This window comes from Furipterus horrens, unplaced genomic scaffold (assembly GCF_987537825.1).
Source record: "Furipterus horrens unplaced genomic scaffold, mFurHor1.1.pri manual_scaffold_17, whole genome shotgun sequence".
In the NCBI taxonomy this organism is placed as follows: Eukaryota; Metazoa; Chordata; class Mammalia; order Chiroptera; family Furipteridae; genus Furipterus; species Furipterus horrens.
In genome coordinates, this window is record NW_028327187.1 from 99,443,988 (window position 1) to 99,467,116 (window position 23,129).

The following is a 23,129-nucleotide window of genomic DNA, read 5'->3' on the forward strand; positions in this document are numbered from 1 at the left end:
GTCATACAAATGTTTTATATATATATATATATACACCACCTTCCTATAAATCTCTTACAGAGGTATGCTTCTAACATTGAAGCAACCAACTGAAGATTTTGTCTCTTCACTCACAAGTATCTATGTGTTTAAGAATTTGCTTTTTTCCCACAAATAATAACTATCTCCAGTAGGCATAACTGTCCTATGCCCTGGAGAAGAACTTCAAAATAGGAGTAATTTGGCAGAGGGTGGGGTGGGGTGGGGTGGCGGTAAGTAAAAGACCAAGTACCCGAACTACACCAAGGCCAAAGGACCGACTCTAGAGGAAAAGTTTATGTGGTCCACCGATATGCTCTGGGAGCATTAGATTTGTTTGTGGGGTGGGGGAAGCAATTTATAATAAAGTTTTAAATATTATTAACAATAGTTTAGTTCATATTAGCTTTGCCCACTTCCTTGTTATCTCAGAAGAGCACCTCTGCGGACAGTGGAATGGTCCTAACAGCCTAAATGTGCTAGGCTTTGAAAGCAGATGGCTTGGGGCCATTCTGCTTATTATATCATTGCTTTCAAGAGTATAACTGTTCTTCTCCAATGGCCCTCTTTGTTTCTTTGCATTGCTATTGGCACATTTCTTTAATATGTAATCTATAACATTAACATGAAAATGGCTCTCAAATACTATTACTTTCTACATCTGTGACCCAGTACTGTTTATCATGATCTAATGATGGTTCTTATTGCAGATGGCCCTCTTTAAATGCTTCAGAATAGCATTTTAAAGACATTGAGGGTGCTTCCTATGTAGATTGACAGACTGAATGGTTTAATATCTGAAACCTCGGGTCTATACAATGTGTGCTAAATGACTGAAGATGCAAAACACCAGTCAGTTCCAAAGCCAGGTGTAAGAGGAACAGGAGAGTGATTTTAAAAAGACTAGCAGCCCTAACCAGTGTGGCTCATTTGGTTGAGCGTCATCCAGCAAAATTAAAGGTCATAGGTTCAATTCCCTATCAGGGTACATGCCTGGGTTGCAGGTTCTGTCCCAGTTATGGTGCATGCATGCGAGAGGCAACCAACGAATTGATGATTCTCTCTCACATCGATGTTTCTCTCCCTCTCTTCCTCTGTTGTTAAAAAATGAGGAGCATATGTATGGCATTAGCATCATCTTTAAGGGGAGTCAGAATGGGAAGACCAGAACTTAATCATAAATAACTGTTCTTTATTGAAAGTCTTGAAGAAGGAGGTTGTTTACATTTCCTTGCTAACAATTAATTTACCATGGCAGTGATAGAAAGGGAATGATAACCAAAATGGCAATTGATTTTTCTATGGCTTCACATATAATCCATTTCTAGAGTGACATTCCAGACGTCTGAGTTCCACAGAGCCTCTTTAGTTGGTTCCTATTTTCTTTTTTTCTTTTTTTATTTCTCAAAATCCTATCACCAAGAATTCACCTTCATCACTTTCTTCCTCCCCTTTATTCTTCCCTCCAGTGAAGGCCCTTGTGCTGGGAACTATCAATAAACTATCTGAGTTGGAGCAGAAGTATTGCTAGTAGTTCCTCCATATGCCAACTGTTTGCCCAGTTGGACTACCATGCGTGCTCTGAGCATGTTCATTTCATGGCTAGCTTGTGTGTTGGGGAAGACAGTGTTATGAGTCTTTGAACAACACTACCATTCTTAGATGAGTTCCAAACAATATTTTCTTGACCTGCTTGATATTTTTGTTTCCTTTTTCTCTCTCCAGGTAAGCTCTTTGTCAAAACTAGCCCACATGTTTTATCATTCTCTACATAATATTCATGTATCTTAGCATCCCTCTCCTATCAGAGAAAAAATGGGGACTAAGGTGAAAGTAGACCAAGCCAGAGCAGTTATGAGGACCAAAGTAAGAGTGAGTTTTTGTGACAGTACAAAGCTTTTATAATTATTATTTCAACAAGTGGGTAAGCATTTGCTTCAGAGAGCTGACCTCAGGAAAAAAAAGAGAAGTCTTCTGGCCTTTAAAATACAATTTAAACAAAAAACAATTTAATTCAGGGGGCAAGTAGAGCTAGACATATTTTGGGCTTTCCTCACTATTCAGACACTATAACATCTGAATTCATATTCTGGATTTAATTGCCAGGTTGAGACCCTGTACGGGTAGCTCAGTTGATTAGAACATCGTCCCAATATGCCAAGGTTGTGGGTTCGATCTGCGGCCAGGATACATACAAGAATCAACCAATGAGTGCATAAATAACTGGAACAACGAATCTCTTTCTCTCTCTCTCGCTCTCGCTCTCTGCCCCCCCCACTTCCTCCCTCTCTCTAAAATCTATTTTTAAAAAATAAGTTTGCCAGGTTGAAGAGCTATACATAAATGTAAATTTCATTTTTAAAAACATAACCATTTTCATTCCTCTGAAGGATTTTTTGAACTGGATTTCAGTTGTTGAGGCTTTAATTTTTAAGTAAAAAGTGAAAATTGAGGCACAGCCTAACCAAGCTGAGAAATTTCATTTAAATTTTGACTTTGATTAAATTCATTACAGCCAAAGTTTGTTGGAGTTTCTTTTAGTTAGAAAAGTTAAGAAAACATGAGTTGATAGATTTATACAGAAAGTTATGATTTAAGAAGAAAAATCAGTGCCAATATTTCATTCAAAATTATTTATGGATATTATGTGTATCTGCCTTCATTTTCAGAATAATGCATGTTATTATTAAATTTAGAGAGATTCTAAAGTTGTAAATCAAGAATCCACTTGATTCAAAACACACCTTTTTTCCGAGATGTCTTTTTTATGATGGCGAAATGCATGCAGTTCACACTTAATTCTCATGCGCTGTTGTTCTTTTTTGTCCCCACCTCTCCTCTAACTGTCCTTTACAAAAATGAGAAGTTTTCTCCCCCCCACAAAATTCCTTTGATTATATATTAGAACTGAAACTTTGCAGCAAGGTTTAGGAAAAGCTAACGTTAAGTAGAGCCTCTGGGACAAGTGTTTAACCAAAAAATAAAAAAAATAAAAAATAAACACGTTGGATTTACTGCTGATAAATAATGGAATTTTTACCATTTGCATTTGCTCTTCATTGAAACTCATGAACGACTTTATTAGTCTTTGATAGCGCATTTCTTTTTGCTGTGGGTAAAGATGCTTCTTCAGTAAAGTATTCATTTATTGCATTCAGAACCTTGAAATATAACCAATGTCACCGAGGGTAGAAAAGTAGAGGCAAGGAGAAGTAGATCAACCACTTCCTCCCCAACCCCCAGTGAATGATCTACTGTCAAGTTCTATAATCACATTTCTTCTATAAAGGGACCTTCAGCAGTCTGTGTTTTGTATACATGTCTTTACATTTGATTACAATAAAATATAAGGGTATGCCTGTTATTTAGCGCTAGTTAAAATCAGCCAAAATACAGGAGGCTTGCATGTGATACAAACTGGAGATTTTTACAGATTAAGGGTGCAATTTCAGAAAAGTAAACTTTCTTCTTGCTATATGACTAAAAGACAGCTAGATATGTTACCTTGCTTACCTACCCAGCAAAAAATAACCATCAAAAAGCTGCAACACAAATGTCTTCTACCCTTCTTAAAATCCACTGCCATTGCCATGACTTACCAGTTAGAAATAGACAACCACTTCTTTATGGCAGGTCATAAATTCGTGGAGGGCCACAGATAAAGAAGGAACAACTTAATACCATCTGAAACAGTCAAATCACTTGCTTTTTAGGAAACTATACCAGCTTTTAAAATGACTTAAATCCAACCAAAATTTTATTCAAGTTTAATGGGAACAGGATTCTTTTCTAGACTGTCTTGGAGACAATCTCAGAGAACAGTACTTTTGTTGTAAAATAAATAAAATCAACTCAGAGATCACACCTAATTCATTAGAACTGCTATTGTGTGATTCTAATGGCCAATCGCTATTTGAGAGCAGAGACCCTCTTTCTATTCAAAAGGAGTGTGTTCTTCTCACCTAATTGGCAATTAAAACCTTACTCCTCCTCCCAACAAAAAAGCTACTGGTTGATAGGTTTGGAGAAAACATCAGGAGGGGACTGATGACATCATACAAAGAGACAAGAAAGCATTGTTTTGACATTTAAAATAGAAAGAGAAGGTCCCTGGCAGATGTAGCTCAGTGGGTTGAGCGCTGGCCTGCAAACCAAAGTGTTGCTAGTTCAATTCCCAGTCAGGGCACATGACCAGGTTGCAGGCCAGGTGCCCAGTAGGGGGCGCGAGTGAGAGGCAACCAACACATTGATATTTCTTTCCCTCTCTTTCTCCCTCCCCTCTCCTATGTCTAAAACTAAATAAATAAAATCTTTTACAACAATAAAATAAAATAAAATATAAGAAGACAAATTTTAAAAATTATAAATAAGCTTGATGTTGACAAGTGATACCATCCTAGAAAACAGCATTGAAGAGATTAATAACGATACTTAGAAAAACATGCTCCTGGGAGTCAACATGTTATCCTCAAAATTTGTCATGCGAGATTCACCTCGGTTTCATTTCTCTTAGAGCGACGCAATGGTTAGATGAGAAGGCTGTTATAAACAGTGTACCTTTTGATTTTACACCACATTTTTCAAGTTCTCTCTTGACAGTCTTGGGAACGAGATAAAGAACAGTGGGCAGGGTAATAGAATGAATTTGCAGCTGATAAACAGAGACATCTAAAGAAAGCCAACTGATAAAGATTAATATGCAATAGAGCCTCTGCCCTTGGTCCTGTATTTAAGATATTAAAGATATTCAAAGGCAAATCCTTAAGGTATGCTTCTGCACACCGCACTTATCAAGCTAAATTGTAATTATGTGTGTATACATATGTCTCCTGCTCTAGTCTATAAATGCCAAGAAGATGAGGAACACTTATATCCATTTAAGTCTCTTTACTACCTAATTTAACCGAATCCATAATAGGTACTCAGTTGTTGATGGAATGATTGTAGATAACAGCTATACTTATTAATACATTTGAAATTGACAAGTTAGTACTTTATAGGATAAATATATCAAAATTCTAATAGATTCAAAGCAGTTAGAAAGATGAGTTCTCATTACCAGCTGAAATATGAAAGCATATTTAAATAAGACATAAATCTCACATTTAGACTCAACTAATCCACTTAAAAACACAGGAGGGAAGAAACCTTAATTAATATCAGATTATGTTTAAAAACCCTTGGGTTTTTAGTAATCTACAAGTACAGTATTAACGAAGTATGATATGGCATTTACAAAACTAAAATGCTACTACAGTTGTAGGCAGCAATAATGGCAAAGAAGGGGATGTAAGTGCCCCACTTAATCAGTTCTGGAAATCACATTTTAAATAGATCTTGTTTTTCAAAGTGAAACCAGAGTAGCTGAGGGCCTGTTGGCCATATTATATAAGAGAAACTAGAGGGACATGTAGGTATTTCGATTTAGCTTAGAGAGAAGTGGCATTGAGGAGAATATAATAGGGAGCCTCAGATATTTAAAAACTTAAAAGACGCACTTTGTTGTATTTCGGTTGTTGTTTTGTTTGTTTTTCCTTCTTCCGTTTTGTTTTCTGTTTCGCCCTGAGAACAGATTCAGCTGCATATGTGGAAGTTAGAAGAAAGTAATTTTAACTGAACATTAAAGAACATTTTGTAATTGAGCTACCAAAGAGCAGAATCTACCGCCTTGAAAAGCAGTAAACTCCCTGTACAGCAGAGATTCAAGGCTGAAGTGACTGTCCCGCCCCTAAGGGCAATTTTCGTATTGGATGAAAGGATGCAATTCATTAACCTGTAAGGTCACTTCTGAATCTAATGTTTGGATATTTTCGGAATTAATCAGAAAGCACTGACAGCATGACCTGAATCTGTCCTATATTTATGCAAACATCCTGTTTAATGCACCTTGTTTTCTTCTCGATTGTATACATTTTTGAATGTTAAATTTGCTTTTAGAGCGAATGCTAGTTAAAAACTTTTAAAATAAACTTTATTAAAGAATAGTTACATAGAATAAACTACATGAATTTAAAGTGTACAGATCGCTTATTTTGACAGATGTGTACCCATGAAACCATTTCTACAATTAAAGTACAAAAGATTCTCATCCCCTGCCCCTCAAGCCTCCTTGTGACTTTTTGCCGGCAATTCTTTCCTTCACCCTTGGCCCCAGGCAACCACTGATCTGCTGTCACCATCAATTAGCTTGCATTTTCTAGAACTTTATGTAAATGGAATCATATAGTGTTTTTGTGTGTCTGTTTTCTTATACTCAGTATAATGATTTTGAACATCAGGAATTTGAAAATCAGTAGTTTCTTCCTTTTTGATCGCAGAGAACTCTCTGTGATGTGGATAGACCACATTGTGTTTATCCATTGGTGGGCATCTGGATTGTTTCCAGTTTGGGGATAGTATGAATCAAGTTGCTAAAAATTGTATACTTGCTCAACCTACCATTAGAAATCTTAATTTTGAGAAGCACAGTACAAAAATAATTCCCCAGGTTTTGCGTGTATTTGTTTATTGTATTCAATTCAGGTGTTAGCTTACAAGCAACTAGATGACAGGAACCAAGGGTAAACTGAGCAGGTGTCAACTGAGCTCTCTGAGAAAGTCCCAGTTTCTAGCATTCTTTCTTGGGAGTACATGTGTATCAGCTATCTCTGGCTATATAACAAACACAGCTGTATTGTTGTATTGATTAACATGGGGCTTAGCGAACATTTCTATAAAGGACCAGATAGTAAATACTTTGGGCTTTGTGGGCCACATATGATCTCTATTGAATTTTTTTTTTTTACAACTCTTTCAAAATGTACAAATTACACTTAGTGGGGAAGCTGTACAAAAACAGACCATAGGCTAGACTTGGCATGTGAACCCCGGTTTGTAGATCCCTTAACACAACTACTTATTTAGCTCACTAGTTGCTGGATGGACAGGGATGTTTTTGTTGTCTCCACCACCTACTACTATCATTTGCTGGGCCTGCCCATGCACCTGTGGTCAACTAGCAGCTGGATGCGCTGTCATGGCCTGGCTCACATGTCTGCTGGTTGGCACATTGTCATTTAGGAGCAACTAGGTCTACATGTCTCATCATCCAACAGGCTAGCCCAGGCTTCTTCGCTTGGACCCTTGTCAAGTTTCTGCTTATGTCACACTTCGTTTTCTATTGGCCTAAGCGAGTCATATCATAGGGTCATCCCTAATGCAATGAGTAGGGAAAAGCCCGCCTTCTGATGGGAGGAGAGACAAAGTCACGTGGCAAGAACTAGACACCAGGGAGGAGGCCAGATGTGTGGTCATTTTGTCGTACGTCACAAAGTACTGGAGAAAAGTTATCAGCAGGTTTCTTTTTGGACTGAGAAGACTTTGAATTTAGGTGTAGATAAAATGAGATATGCTATGGCAATTCTTGATTTCTGAGTAATTATTGCTGGGCTACACAGTTGGTTTGTAGCTTCAGATACAGGCAGTGGTAGCAATACAGTATCCATAGTCTGGTGATTTTAAAATGCAAAAGATACTGATGAGAATTATAGTTAATTAACCACTTCTTACTACTGGGAGTTTAATGAATGCTGCTGTGATTAAATACTGAAGAAAGAAAAATTGTGACTTCCTTTCTCATTACTCTCCTAGCTGGTCACTCTCAAGAATAAAAAAGAATTTTATTCTTAAAGCTGTTGTTATTTTTATTCTTTATCTGCTTAATATCCCCATAGCCATAGACTATCTAAAATGTTCCTGTAGTCACATAAGAATATAAGAATCCTTTTTTTTCTTTTTATAAGCATAATTATTATTAGTCTTCATAAACACTTAACTCATATAAATTTCCCTACCCACTTAATAGAATAAATTTATAGGCATTAAATAGAAGGGGGACCATTCAGCCCCAAACTGTCACCTCTCCGTAAGGCACATACTTGCCCATTTGGTGGCCTAGACCTGGGCCCAGTAGCAAGGGCTTTGAATGAGGTCCCACTGCAGCATGAGAGCAGAAGGCTTATTTCTCGGTTTATGCTTTGAAGTGTGTTGCTCAGACAGACAGCACACAGTTGTGTGTAGTAGTGTGACCTACTTCTTACTCCCCTTGACAATACTTTTAGCAGCAATGTCTTTCCTTCTGCCATGTGACAATATCACCATGCCATTTGGAATAAAAAAAAAAGGCAGAGCAATCCCGAGTATACACTCAAACAGCCACCCAAGCAAACAGCTGGTGGAGAAGACACTCCCTAAAACTTGAAGCGTATTCTCAGCCCCTGCAGAACCTTGTGTGGCTAGAACTTCAGACCTGAGGAATGCCTTCCTAACTTGTCCCCCCTGTCCCTGAATCTTTTAATCCCCCTTCATTCTCTTGTAATGCTCTGGCCTTTACAAGGGAGTAAAACTGCAAACTGTCTGCCCCCAGCTTGCTTAGTCTAGAGAAGTTACATTTATGCATAAGTGTTCAATAGGCATGCAGTCCATCTATTTATGCAGTAGAGCTCTCTAGCTTTCATCACTTTTGACCAATCCACAGTAAAAAATTACATTTTATATATCATCCCAGTACAAACACACACACACACATACATATATGTGTCTATATCTATAAATATTTATCTATGCTGTATAACACAAAGAAGAGTTTCACAAAAGGTTACTTACTTATCCTTACTGTGTAATTCACTCTCACGTTTTTCAGTCTTTTCTCTTTTTTTAAATTTTTTAAATTTATTTTTTATTTTTAGAGAAAGGAGAAGGGAGAGACAAAGAGAGGGAGAGAAACATCAATGTGTGATTGCCTCTCGTACGCCCTCAACTGGGGGCATGGCTGCAACGCAGGCATGTGTCCTGACTGGGAATTGAACCAGTGACCCTTTGGTTTGCAGGCTGGCACTCAGTCCACTGAGGCACACCAGCCAGGGCTCCATTCTTTTCTATTTCACTAAAAACAATAATAGTGATGATCCACTATACCGATTTCATGACCTGTTAATGGATCAGTAGTTTGGGGAAACACTGCTCCGTGTTCTGTCCCTATGGTAGGCCTGGCCATCACAAAGCTGTCTTCTTGGACCACTTCACCTTGGTCTCCACAAGATCGCTGCAATTCGGGTGCATCATACCCTTAGCTCATGCTGAGGGCTGCTTTAAAGACAACTACTAAAGGGAGTTGGCTGAAGATTGGCATCACACAGTGCCCCTCCATCTGAAAAATCTATGCAATAATTTTATTTGTATGCAAGAGCAGAATTTAGACTTTGCTTTGCTTCACTTAAAGAATTATGTTCTTTTCCCCTTATCAATATATTTCCTTTTACATTTTTTTCTAATTTCCTTTAGCATACAGAAAGCCCACCACCAAATTATACACCTTAAAAAAAAACCTTTTTGATATAAATGTACATTGTATTCTTCTAATTTTTCACAGGACTAAATCACACCGCTTGCTCCGTGGTTTCTTACCACAGTCTTTATCTCACCAACTCCGCACTGAGCCAAACAGGGACTGAATTGCCCATGCAGAGTCTGGGGGTTCTAAAAGAAGCTTTAGTCATAGTCATAGTGTTTCCTGTCTTCAGTGCCCGGGTTCTCGACTCTACACCCTGCAGACTCACTCATCTTCTCAGACGCTGGCCACTCTCCTCATGCCCCCACGCCTCAGACTCAGTGCAGCACACCTGTGCTGCTGCTGCATCCTTTACCTAATTAACCTCGGCACCTCTAAAAAAAAATACCTTTTTATTGATATATGTTAGACATACAGAGAAAAGACTCAATCTTAAGTATGCAATACAATGAATTTCCACAATCCAAACACACCCATAGAATCAGCATCCTGATCAAGAAATAGAATACTACCGGTCCCCAGAAGTCCCCTTGTGTCCTTCCAATCTTTACCCACCCTCCAAGGGTAACTGCTATCTTGACTTTGAAAAACATAAATTAATTTGGCCTGGTTTTGTATTTTATAGAAATATAATCATACGCCATGTATTCTCTGGTGTCTGGAATTTTAAAACTCAGATTTATCCATACTGTTGTATGACGTTCGTTCTCATTGCTGTAAAATGTTCTAGTGTGTGAATATACTATAGTTTATTATATATTTTACTGTGGATGGACATTTGGTCAAAAGAATGATGTTATAAACATTCTAAAATGTGTCATTTGGTGAACGTATGTATGCATCCCTTTTGGAAGTACATCAAGGGGTGGAATTTTTGGGTCACCGGTTATGCATGTGTTCAGCTTCTGTAGCTTCTGCCAAACAATTTTCCAATGTGTTGTACAAATTTACATTCCTGTCAGCAAAGCATGAGAGTTCTAGTTGCTCCATTTCCTTCCCAACACTTGGTAGTGTTTGTCTTTCTCGTTCTGGTGGGTGTGCATGTGTGCTAATGTTCTATTGATATTTCCTCAATCCTGGATTTTATCTATTAAGTTTTCAAATGTATACAGTCTTTTTTTTTCATGCTTTATTTTTTACTTTTTTAAGTATATTTATTGATTATGTTGTTACAGTAGTCCTAATTTTTTTCCCTTTGCTCCCCTCCACCCAGCAATCCCACCCCCCTTAGTTTATGTCCATGGATCATGCATATAAGTTTTAAGATTTATAGTTTTTTTTTTTGAAGATTTCACTTATTTATTTTAGAGAGAGGGGAAGGGAGGGAGAAGGAGAGGGAGAGAAACATCGATGTGGGGTTGCCTCTCATGCGCCCCCAACTGGGGACCTGGCCTGCAACCCAGGCCTGTGCCCTGACTGGGAGTCGAACTGGTGACCCTTTGGTTCGCAGGCCAGAGCTCAATCCACTGAGGCAAACCAGCCAGGGCAAGTCTTTACTTTCATCCAGCCCTCACATCCAATTGGTTGAAAAATAGCATTGATTCTCTTCTGCAACCTGTCTTGAATTCCACCTTTCCGCCAATTCCCAGAGCTACTTCCTTAGTTCACACCTTCATCCTCTCTTAACCGGGCTATTGTAAGTCTTTGCATACATTCTCATTCTGATCCATACCCTCTTTTTCATGCTTATGTATTCCCTCACTGAATTGCATTCCATTTAAAAAGAATAATATTCAAAAGCACTGAAGATGGCCATTTTTCCTTCTTTTTCTGTGATATGAGAAAAGGCTTTCAATTCTTTGTTGGCTTCCAAGGGATGAGAGTAAGTCAGGCTATGAGGAACTAGATTCCCACTCTAGAGTCCTGACATTAACTCAAGAATGTGATTTGATATTTGAGTGGACATGGTAGTCTTTTCTGCATATTAGCCTTCCTGAGATACAAAACCCAATATTGGCCCAATACATTTTCGAATTCCCAAAAAGCATAACATGATTTCATAACACAGAAGTATGTTAACATAAAAAAAAAATCTGTGCCTTAGTAAATTATTAATATGAGGGATTAGCTCACAGAGTCAAATTGAAGAAACTGCTTCAGCTCATCATATACTACAATCACTTGCATAAAACCTGGTGATGTAACTCTAGTTAGCTTTTCATTGAAACAATGTTCCCTAATCCCAAGAGGGCAAGCTCACCACATTTCCCTTTATGCTTTTAAAAAGTTTCCCTATATCTGTACTTATAATATGACAGTGTACATATGTATTCAGTCATGTATGAGTCAGTCTCTTCCTCCTCCCACAACTAGATCATAACTCTTAAAGCGAAAGCCATATCTGAGTCCCCTTAGTAAAGGAACTTGACTACAGTGTTGAACTTTTTATCTTTCCATGTCCATCCTGCAGACACTTCCCAGTTTCTACTAATAGTAAAGAAAAATAGTTTGATGAGCAAAGACATATGTAAGTGCTCCATAAATCCACCATGACTGCAGTCATTTGAAGAAATGAATATAGGGAAATACTTCACAGAGAAACTTAGTCTAGGTGCAGCCCATGGAAAATATTCTTGGAAATTCATGAATTAATCAAAATTCCTTGCATTCATATTTTCCTTTCATCTTCAAAAAAAAAAAAATCCTTTGACAAAGTAAACCAGAGCTGGAAGGCAAGATTCATGCTGTGGTAAATCATTAATTGGTTGAAGTGGTTTTTACCTCTATTTCCCCTTTTATGGATTCTTGTCTTTGTGGGGAATTCCTACCATGTGCTGTTCAAGGCCTGCCACCAAGAGAACTTCTCCACCAGGGTGTCAGGGATCTTTCTCTCCCATTGTCCCCCACAAAACCAACAGTCACTTATTTTGTCACTGCTCCAGGGTTCTGCTCTCTGGCAGTATGAATGTGAATACCACCTTTTAACATGTGTGAATAGTGTGTATATTTTAACCTCAGCCCCAAGGAATGAGAGCTAATGGTCTGAATTTTACTCCTATTTCAGGCCTGTGGTTAGTGCTTTTACTTGCAAAAAAATGTTATTTTACTCACTTGCTTCCTTCTTAAATGTGAAAAAACAAAAGGAGGAAAGGTTCCTTTTGCAAACGGCTGAAGGGGAGAGACAAACTCTTAGACATCTCATTTCCCCTCATACACACAGTCTGAAAAACAAAAAGTTAAAGTGACTGCTGAATTTATTTTGTGCTATATTTATAACTGTATTCCTGGACATATTGGGTTTTCTTTTAGGGAATTACACCTGCATGACAGGCTACTTTGCCTTAGCATAACATTCCCAGCCTCCAAATCACATTCATAGTCATTATGTCATTTGAATGAGCTATGGCCTTATGCAGTATTGCCCGAATTTTACAGATGAATCAACAGAGCTCCAGAGGGGTTAATTGACTGGCCTCTAAGGGTTAAGTGACTGGCTCTAAGTGACAGAATTGGCCTGGATATTTGCCTTCTGCCTTAATGCCTCTGCTGGAATATACAGCCACGCTTGCTGAAGATTAAGAAGCTGCTTTTGATTCTGGTAGATATTCATCTCCAAGAGGGGGAAAAAAAACCTGGTGTCTTCATTCGGTAGCATTTGAATATTAATTTTCCTTATCTGTTTCAATTTAGGATGACTTCCTTGTTCACTTAATTGACTAGTAATTCCTTTGTTTACTTTTTTCCAAATCTCAAGAACTCAGTCATAAGTATTAAAAATGGTTACATTAGCATTTAACATTTTTTATGAAATTCGAGTATTTCAGTAAGGGGTAATTTAGGCAGACATGTACATAGAACTTTGCAATTTAATTAAAAAATACCCTCAAAATGAAATGAACCTCTGACAGTAACAGATGACTACTTCTAAAAGCTCTGCGCTACTATTTGATGTATGTTCAATATTTTGTTGTCGATAATAAGTCCTACAACTTGTTTCAAGAAAAGTGACAGGAATAAAACAATTAAAAAAGGCAAAGCTGCTCTTTTTTAATCATATGCTCATACATAAAACTCAGTTGTGAATTATTTCCAGAGAAGCAATTGACAAAGTATAAGTAAATCATTATAAGAAGTAAAACTGTCTTGCTTTTTTTTTTTTATGTTCAAACCAAACCTCTATCCTTGTCCAATGAAGAATTTCCTTCAACAAAAAAATATTTACAGAGTATGAAGTATGGACTTTGTGCACTTCCTAAGGCCAAAGAATAGTGCTTAAACTAAAATGTAATATTTTCTCTCACCTCCAATACACTAATATAAGAACATAACTTAAAAATAATTTTCTGTTGTAGCAGACTATCCATTAATCATTCTTTAGATACTATTGGGTTTGTGAGTTTTCAAGTAAAAAGAAAAACTAATTTAGAGATTGATCAGAAAATCTGAGGATATTTATGGATTTGAAGGAAACAATAAAATCTGGCAAAACAGAAATTTTGTAACCCCCTTTATGAAGTCAAGAAGGACAAATCTTCCAGCCTCCATTTTCCTGTGAAAATTCTTCCAATGGTAAAGGGCTTGATTGGGTAGATCAAAGGGTTAATTTGTGATTTGAGAAAAGACTGTTACTTCCCTTTTTTTATTTTTTATTTTTTGGTAACTGTGGTGTGTGGGAGGAAGGTAGAAAGAGGCCCCAGAATGAATTCACTAATTGGGGTTTTCACCTGCTGTGAGTCTAATGGAATACAAAGCCTTATTTGTATCTGAAGAGGAAGGGAGATTATGCAGAGTGTCAGAATTTCTGCCTAGTTTTGAAATTCTTGTTATTTGGCACAATTCTGGAAAGGCAGGCAAATAGTTACAGCTTTGAGCTGTTGTTAAGGTGGACTGGGAAGGCTGTTGTCGTATCTGCTTGGACCACCTTAACCAGTTACCCGTTTTTAGCAGGAGGTGGTTCTGGGGTAGCGCTATAGCTGGCAGGCTAATAGGTACTTGGAATCCTTTCCCCTGAAACAACCACCAGCCTGGCCTGTGAGGTTAATGAAGTGTGGCTTTATTTTAGTGAAGATGCTAAACTTCACATCTTTTTAGATGTTCAGGTTGAAAAGCCTTATTAAAAGAAAACTACATGAGAGGAGGGCTGAGTTGGACTGTATCTGGAACCTGTTCCGTGAAATCCCTGGTATAGACGGCAGCTGGCTCGGAGAGCTTCGCTCAGCCTGGCTTACTCTGCCCGCCTGCAGGGAAAGGGCCTGGAAAAATAGGCTTTTGTGTGCATGTGAAGTGCTCTGTGCCTGAATGTAGAGGCCTCTTCATTTCCTAGTTAATGCAAACTGACTAGATATTCTTATATCCAGAAGATGGCGGTTTCAGATTGATCTGAGGGGATTGTTATACATATTTTAATTAGTACACCATGGCATTTGCCCTAACTACAAATGACTCACCATCCTTGTAAGCATTTGTTAGCTGTCTGATTCACTGTCCATGGCCAGTGCTTGTACTATGCACAGAGAACCATGGAATCCTTATGAGTTTACTGGATATCCAAATGTGGAAATCTTACTATAAAATATGTATTGTATGATGCTTCATTGAAGCGGTATCTATATTCCAAATGGATTTTTATAAAATGATGCTGGCTATGCCTAAGGTTGGTTAGGGAACTAAACGCAGTTCAAATAGAGACTCTCAGAGCTAGGGGGAAGCTGGACCCTTGGGGGTGACGAAGTCCCTCAGGGCCAGGGCACGCCATTCCCTGGTTCTTTTTTCCCCCCCTGCTCCTCATTTTGACACTGGTTAAATCAGGCTAACATTGAAACCACAAGCAACCTAAAAGGGAAAAGGATGTGTTTGTGGAAGATTGGAGCAGCCTGGCCTCAACCCTTGGCCCTTCACACGCTCCACTGCGCGGGCTCATCCAAACCCAGGACACTACAACATTGACATTTCCAACTGATAGCTCCAATCCCGACATCTTCCCTCGGAGCTCCAGACTGAGAGCTCCAGCTGCCTGTTGGATCCCTTCACTTTTACATCACACTGCCACTTCCAACTCATCCTCTCCCCGGATCCTCTTCTGCTTGAACCTGCCTCTTCCTCCTGAAATTCCTAGCTTGGTGGATATTACTCATCCAGTCTTGGGAGTTATGCTACAATACTGATCCTCAACCTCAGCTGTGCATTAGAATCATTCCCATGGGACTTAAAAACCCAGGGCTAATTAAATCAGAATGCCCAAGTGGTGAGACCCAAGCGTGTGACTTATTAGCACTCCCCGGGTGATGCAAGTGGTGGTCCAGCTTGGGGACCAGCGCCCTTGGTCTTCCCTCTCTTACATGCCATCAGTCAAGACTCCCATAGTTTTTACCTCATGTTATTATTTTCCCACTCTCTCTGCCACTGCAATCCTCCAGGTCCTCATCAGATGGCAGTCACCAAGGATCTGGTCTCTGACTTCCAAACTCTTCTGATCTAGCCCCACACTATTGCCCAGGCTATTTTTCACAAAGACTAATCTGACAGAGCCACACTCGTGCTTAAATCTCTCCTTTAAAAAGCTCCCCCGTACCTTTCATGCTATACGTCAAACTCTGGGCCACCACACTAGGTCCTCAATTTGCCCACCTACCTCTCTGATCTCCACTTGACATTCCCTCCCAAAGGCCAGGAAGATCATTGCAGCTCTTAAAGCAAAGCCGCTTGTGGCCCCTTTCCCTACACTCCTGCTGTTATCACCACTCATCAGTGTTGACTTGCCTTTATCCCCCAACAGCCAGAAGCTCTCTTTGGGCCACAGAGGTAGCTTCTAGAAATATCGGTCTAGTGAATAAGCCTAGTCTCCTTTGCAGCTCCAATAGGTGGTCCACACTCAGCATCCCATCTACTGCCTCAGCGGGTGGCTTTGACTGGGTGGGTCCCTGTTAAGTCAGGTTCTGGCCAAAACAGATGGCACATTCAAAAGTGTTACTTGAATAGAGTATAGTGAAAAGGCTATTTCCCAAAATCTGGTCAGGGTAGGGGGAAGAACAAGGGTGGGGGGAGGGAGTGGTTTAAGGAACCTGAAGAATGCTGTTGCTGTAGAAATGACTGCACAACCAGACCTGTGGCTATGGATGAGGGAACTGCGACACCGCCAGGCTCACAGTCAACGAGAAGGAGCTTGTAGAATAAATACCCAAACAGCTCTCTCCCAGTGCCCTTTCATCTCCTGCTATAGGCCTTTCATCATTGCCTCCCATTGGCCAAAGGCAAAGGGAAGCCAAAAGGCAAGAGAGCCTGATTGATGCCATCCACAGAGGTCTAGCCCCTCAAGGCACAGAGAAAAGGGCAAAGAACAGAGCTGGAGGGAAGAACGGGGCGGGGGGGGGGGGGGGGGAGGGGGGGTGGCGTCCAGCACAGTCCCTTAGGTCGATGAGAGAGGTGCTCAGTTTTCTAAAGTACCTACAATGTTTTAAGTGGTTCAAAGACCGGAGTTTGGGACATAAAAAAATGTATACGTCCGCCTTGCTAGACCTTATCCCATCTCATACTACCCTTACCCTTTCTCCTAGCAAATGCACTATCCTCTGCCCTCAGCCAGCAAAGAAATCGCTTAGAAGCACACAAGAACAATGCCGATCTTCCCCTAGAAATAAATCATGCCTCCCCATGGCGACATGGGTCTTGAAGCCAGATTACCCAGTTCCAATGCTGGCACTGCCACATTCGAGCCAGTGGTACTGGGAACAAGTGGCTCATGGTAGAGTCTGCAGGCAGGATCTCTCTCTCTCTCTTTATTTAATAAGATTTTATTTATTTATTTTTAGAGAGAGAGGAAGGGAGAGAAAAAGAGAGGAAGAGAGACATCAATGTGTGGTTGCCTCTCTCATGCCCCTAACTGGAGACCTGGCCCGCAACCCAGGCATGTGCCCAGACTAGGAATCGAACCAGTGACCCTTTGGTTCACAGGCCGGCTCTCAATCCACTGAGCCACACCAGCCAGGGCAGGCAGGATTTCAATGTAAGTTTTTGTTTGGTGGCAGAGCCCTCATACTCCTTTCATGCCTGGGTTCACATCAAAGCAGAAATAAATAAGAAAAAGGGCTGCTATAAGTAAGCATGGCATCACTATATAAATGAAGATATATAAATTATGTTCTCTTCCTAATGCCTTTCTCTAATAAGCAAAAATCATAATGTGACTGAGATTGCTAAGAGCCGTGGTGACTCCCATGTCACTTCTTAGTAATACTTTTGGTATTAAATTTTTCAAATAACACCAAGTTCAGAAACAAGTATTCAAGTGCCTATAACTCTAGTCAAAAAAAGATCTTGAAGGTGTATTTTTGAAGATTGCCATCTGTCAAATTTAAAGGAAAAAAACCTGAATAGTGCTTTATATTTTCCATTCTGTTTTTTTTTTTTTTAAAGATTTGTTCCTAGTAGTTTCCTAATTGGACTCTGAGAAAAGAGACGAGCTCTCATATTTTATAGAAACATATCAGAATTCCTGAATCTTGAGTAGGTAATTAAAAATCATAAAACAACACCCCCCCCCAAAAAAAACGGAAAAGAACGCAATGCTGACTCGCCACACAGGGGATGCAAACCTTGATTTGATTGATTTCTAATATTTACAGATACCCATGCTGTGACACTTAGGTGTTTTCACTCAAATAAACATAAACAGTATTTAAATAATTTGCCACATTGACACGGAGATTACATCACTGATAATTGCAAAGGCCTCCACTCTCTCATCACAGAACAGTTGTCTTCCTCCAAAGAGAGGGGCAGACCTACAATCTACCCTTTGACAGAGGGACAGCCTGACCCCAAGTGAACTGAATTCTAGTGTGCCCCCTTCAGACCAGTGTAGCAGCTGCCTCCACAACTCACCGGCTCAAAATTGCTAAAAGGCAGCACTAATGAATGTCTCAGTCTATCCGGCAAAAATGCCAGAAGAAATCCCCTATTTGCTTTAAAATAGTAATATCAGTCATACCTACATGCACCTGTCTTTAGTGATAATGTTTACATTTTTATTTGATTTGTCAGGGAAGGGATGAACCTTGACTCCCCCTCCTTCTTCTGTTCACGTACTTTCTTTTTTTCTATTGCGCCACTATGTAGCAGACGGTAAAGGAGAGACTGCTATCTGTACTCCTTTCAGGTCTAATATTGTACAGGGGGAAATGTTGAACAAAAAAATACAGGATATTTAAAAGCGGGGGGGGGCGGAGTGGCGCACGCGCATATTTTGAACTCTAAACTGAGGTGTCATGAATGAACCAGAAGAGAGAGTGAAAAGGAAATGGTTGAAAGAAGATAAGAGAAGCAGGCCAACAAAATAAATGCAGAACGAGGGACAACGAAACCACTAAAGGAATTTATCTTAAGATCCTCTTTGGACTCGATAACTGAAGCTATGTGGAGGTTTCGAAATCTTCTTGTGCTAATGAAGCCTTTCTTCTCCTAGAAATAGTTACAAACTTGAAATAATTTTGCATAGTTAACCTGTATTATCATATTCCAGACTCTAAGATTAGAAATACTGCAATTCTCTCGACCCTGTAACTTTTCCAATCAAATCTGCCATTGGAAATGGTTTCCTTTTTTAGATTTCTCTGTAAGAATACGGAACGACCCAACCGTGCCACACTGCAGGTGGTGGTATTTTATTTTGGGAGTCTACACCAGTGGTTCTCACACTGGAACGTACTCCGTTTCTGATTCGGGGGGGTCTGGGCTGGGGCCTGGGAATTGTCGTTTCTAGTAAGTTCCCAGGTGATGCTGATACTACTGGTCCCAGAACTACACTTAGAGGACCACTGCTGTATCACAAATACACATACAAATGCTTCTCAAGCAGCCTGTTTAGCTCATGATCAGTGTAACTTGAATTCGAGGTCCTTGCAGCCTCACCGCTTGAATCTTCAATTGGGGTGGGGGGGGGGGCGAGGTAGAATTATGCTTGCGATTTTTCTTTTATTCTCTAAAAAGACAACTGAGTTCCCACGCTTCATGATCTGCGATGAGGTCATTCGCACCTAGGTCATTTATTTAGGCAACAAGTAGACTTACTGGAGGTTTTAAGGGGGTACCAGCAGGGCGGTGTGTGGTTTCCAGCTTCCTGGGACTACCTTAAATCCCCTCCTCATTCTCTTTTTCTTTTCATTTTCCTTTCCATTTGGAAAGCCCCGAGTGCGGGGTCTGGTAGAGTCCGGGTTCCCTAGTCGCTAGCTGGGGGCGGAGCCTGGCCTAGCCCCGCCCCGTCTGCCCGCAGCGCCCCCTCCCCTGCCGCCCCGCTGCCGCCACCCGCTCACCAGCTCGCGCCGGCTCCTCCGCAGTGCTTTCAGCTGCGAGCCTGGGCGGCGGCGGCGCTCGACTTTCGGGAGCCCGGAGGCTCTGGGAATCTCACTCCTCCGCTTGCCCTCCCCCGAACGCGGAGCCCTTGCAACCATGAGGGAACAGCTCAAAGGGTAAGTGCATCGCGGCCCCCTAGGATCGCCACAGTCCGTGCACTTGTGGCATGAACAGCGGCCAGCCGGGGTGGCCAAAACTTGGATAAGCGCTGTGGCTGGACCCCGGGCTGCGGGTTGCGGGCGGCGGGGAACCTCCCCCGCGAGTCCCGGGTGGCGCCGCTGCAGGTGCGCCCCCAGGGCTTCTCCTGGCGTTGGGTTCGCGGGGAACCCCCTTCCCCTGGCTTTGGGACGGGCTCGGAGAGAAAAAGCTTATTTCTCACCGTTTCCAGAGAGGACAGTGCGTTGCCCACGCGGGGATTGGGGCTGCTAGAGCTTTTTACTCCTTTCCGGGCAGTGTGTGTGGACGTGAGCCAGAGAGGCTGTTCCTAAACCGTCGCTCGACCTCGCAGAAGGAAGGGGCGCGCGCGGTTCTACCTCCCTGTGCACTGCAAGTGCCAAAAGGTCAACTTTCTGCCTGATTTCTTCCGAGAATTCCAACTGACATTTCCCTTGGTGCATTTTCTACTGTGTTTGTCTCATGCCCCAAGTCTTGCAGAAATCAGAAAAGAAAGAAAAAGCAATCTAAAGCCTAACATTCAAGGACTTGACAGAGGATTGAGGGTTTTTTTGTGTTTTTTTTTTTTCCCTTTGCCCCCTGGGGTTGAGTGTGGAGTCATTTCTGAGTGTCCTCTCGCGTTTCTCCAGGTGCCTGTACTCGTCTTTAAGCAAAGTTTGTCATTCCCGATCCGATAGTGCCACTGAAAAGGGCAGGACACTTTGTTTATTTCAGTTAAATTTGAAGTTAAGTTTGAAGCTTAAATCGAAGGGCTTTGGTTGCCTGAGGGAGGCATATTATTAATTGTAAAATGCTTTAACATGAAAAATCCATCTGGTTGAAGTGGTGAACCAAAGTCGGTGAAATTGACATTCTCTTTGGCCAACAAGCTCTTCCTGGTCTTTCTGCTTCTAAATCCCTGTCACCTCACTTGTCACTCCTCATGCCCCTTCCTCTTTTGCTTAGATTTTTAAAAATTTCCTTGTGCCAAATCCCCTCTTTGGAGGATACAGTTGTTCTTGGAGAAGCTGGAAAAGCAAATGAAGCAACACAGTTTATATGAAAGGTCTCTGACCCTTGATCACCGTGGAATTGCTTTCAGTCATCATTGTTTGATCTTGGATTGAGCACGACCCTGAAGTGAAATTGCTTTGGCCAAAGTTGAGGGTGGGTGGGAATTAGCCCTGAAAAGCAAATAGAACTGAGAACAAGTAACAGCTGGAACAGTTACCGATGCAATCATCTTTGCCCTGGCTTGAGCAAAGCAGAATAAATAGCATGCTAAATATCCCAGGGTAAAGAAAGGGGGACTAGAAGAGGATTTCTGATGCTTTGATTGACACCCACCTCTCTAAACCCCCTCCCCACAGTAGCAGAAACTTTAAAATATATTTTCCCATTCCCACCCTGCCAGTATTCCAGCAATGCAAGCCAAGTTCAACATTCAGCATGCAAATGCCAAGGTTCCTCTAGAAAAGGAGTCTGAACCCCAGATTAAAGGGAAATGGTGATTTTGTGTGTGTGGATCCATAGCCTCCAGATCATGTATGAAACCAAACTCTAATCCTCTGCAAATCACAGGGGAATGCTACCTTTTTATATTGCTGCATGGTGATTAGTTTCTTCCCTGGGAAGCCATGGAAATATATATATATATATTTTTAAAGGCAACTGTTTGGAATATTTTCAGTACCAAATAACAGTGGTGGCAGAAGAAATCTTATTTTAATTAGGCAACTGCCATTTCCCACAAGAGCAGTAGAAATTTGTTACTTTTTATAAGTGTTTAATGTTTGTTTTTAAGAAACTAAAAAAGAAATTTCAATAAGTCTGATTCTTCCAGCACTGACAGGAGGAACAGCTCTGAGGTGGTTATAATAACCTTGCACACTACTTGTAACTGAAGAAAGTGAGAGAAAATTTAAATGTATGGTAGGAAATTAGGTCAGCCCTGGGCCCAGTAGAGTAATGCTTTAATTTCTTATTATTGACAAGTAGGTGTCTTTTGTCACATCCAGTGATTTTTGTATTTTAATTTGCATCAGGTCCCTATCACGGCCTTGACAAGAGGAGAAAAGGCAGATTATTGAAGTTTGTGCACATTAAAAAAAGACGGGAAGTCAGAGTTTGAAGGTGGTTCAGAGAGGCGTATCTGATGCCAGGCTTTGGAACCATCAGGGCCAAAATCAATAACATTTGAAAGATTTAAAGATTGTTTTAAGGATTATCTGTGAAGCTGGTCTCTGTGTTAATCTACACGTAGAATTGTGATCTGTGTTGAACATCATTGTTCTCAGGAAGACTGGACAAAATGTATGCCCACGAACGTGTGAACAGGTTTCAGAATTTTCTTTCTGCTTGGAATGATGTATGGGGATTGTGTTTCCAATATGAAAAGTGAAGTGCAAGAAAAGAGACAGTTACCAAAAATAGTACCACCTACCTTTCCACCACCACCTCCCCAGCACAAAATACTTTCCTATATCATCTGTATATTCCAGGTAAACCTGAGCTGCTTCTCATGGAGTTACTGAGAATTCTCTACTGTTTGTGATGACAGACGTAGAGTAATAAATACAGCTGTAAAATCTGTAGTGGTCACAAGCAAAAAAAATTGGTTTGTCCTGTAAGGTACAGGATGGATATGAGTTATGCAGCTCTGTCTGTGTTTTGCAGTCATCCTGTTCATATTCATTTTTCCCATCTATTTGGACGGGAGGTTAGTGGCTCACTAGGACCTAGAATTCACCACTGATTGAAAATACCCACATACAGTGAAATGAATATTTGGTTCATATAGTTATCAAAGAATCGGTCATTTCAGCTATGTTACCAATAACTTTTAGCATTAAATGGTTAAAAGATGGTTTTTCTAGTTTTGAGCTTTAGTCACACCCTTGATTTTTTCTTTCCACTGCGCTCGCTTCTTTTGCTTGGTACTTGGTTTGCAATTGAAGTGAAACTAAGACTGCAAAGGTTAAATATAAATCTGTTTTTCTAGTGATTTGGTCTTGCTTTAAAAACAAGGTTCGTGTATTGAAGGGGAAGAAGGTCAAAGAAGATTGGCCTTTGGATTTGTTGGAGGTCATTTATCTCAGTTATTCAAGTCCCCAGAATCACAGGTAGTTGGGAGAATGGGTACCTAGAAAGGACTAGTATATACCTGGTAACACCAAGTGAGGCATAGAAGTCAGGCCTTAGTATTTCTTCCATTTTCCAATAAAGGAAATTCAGTTTAGCTAAGGACTGTCAGATTAAAGAATAATATCTTAAATCATTTTCATAATTTTTAGCCACTGGAATGAATTCCTTAAATAAAGGTAGAAATGTAAGTACATCAACA

General features: G+C 40.4%; 1 protein-coding gene across 5 annotated transcripts in view; it reads left to right on the forward strand.

Annotated features, from left to right (window-relative positions):
- The window catches only part of DMD (dystrophin), a 1,939,482-nt gene that overhangs the window by 1,780,742 nt on the left and 135,611 nt on the right, over positions 1–23,129 (forward strand). For 3 of the 5 annotated variants that reach the window (XM_090265336.1, XM_090265337.1, XM_090265339.1), the window contains exon 1: positions 19,615–19,749. The exons of the other annotated variants lie outside the window; for them this stretch is intronic. In XM_090265336.1, the coding sequence (XP_090121462.1) occupies positions 19,730–19,749 (20 nt within the window). In that variant the 5' untranslated portion in view covers positions 19,615–19,729. Of the gene's footprint in view, positions 1–19,614; positions 19,750–23,129 lie in introns of those variants that run through there. 5 annotated transcript variants of the gene reach the window in all.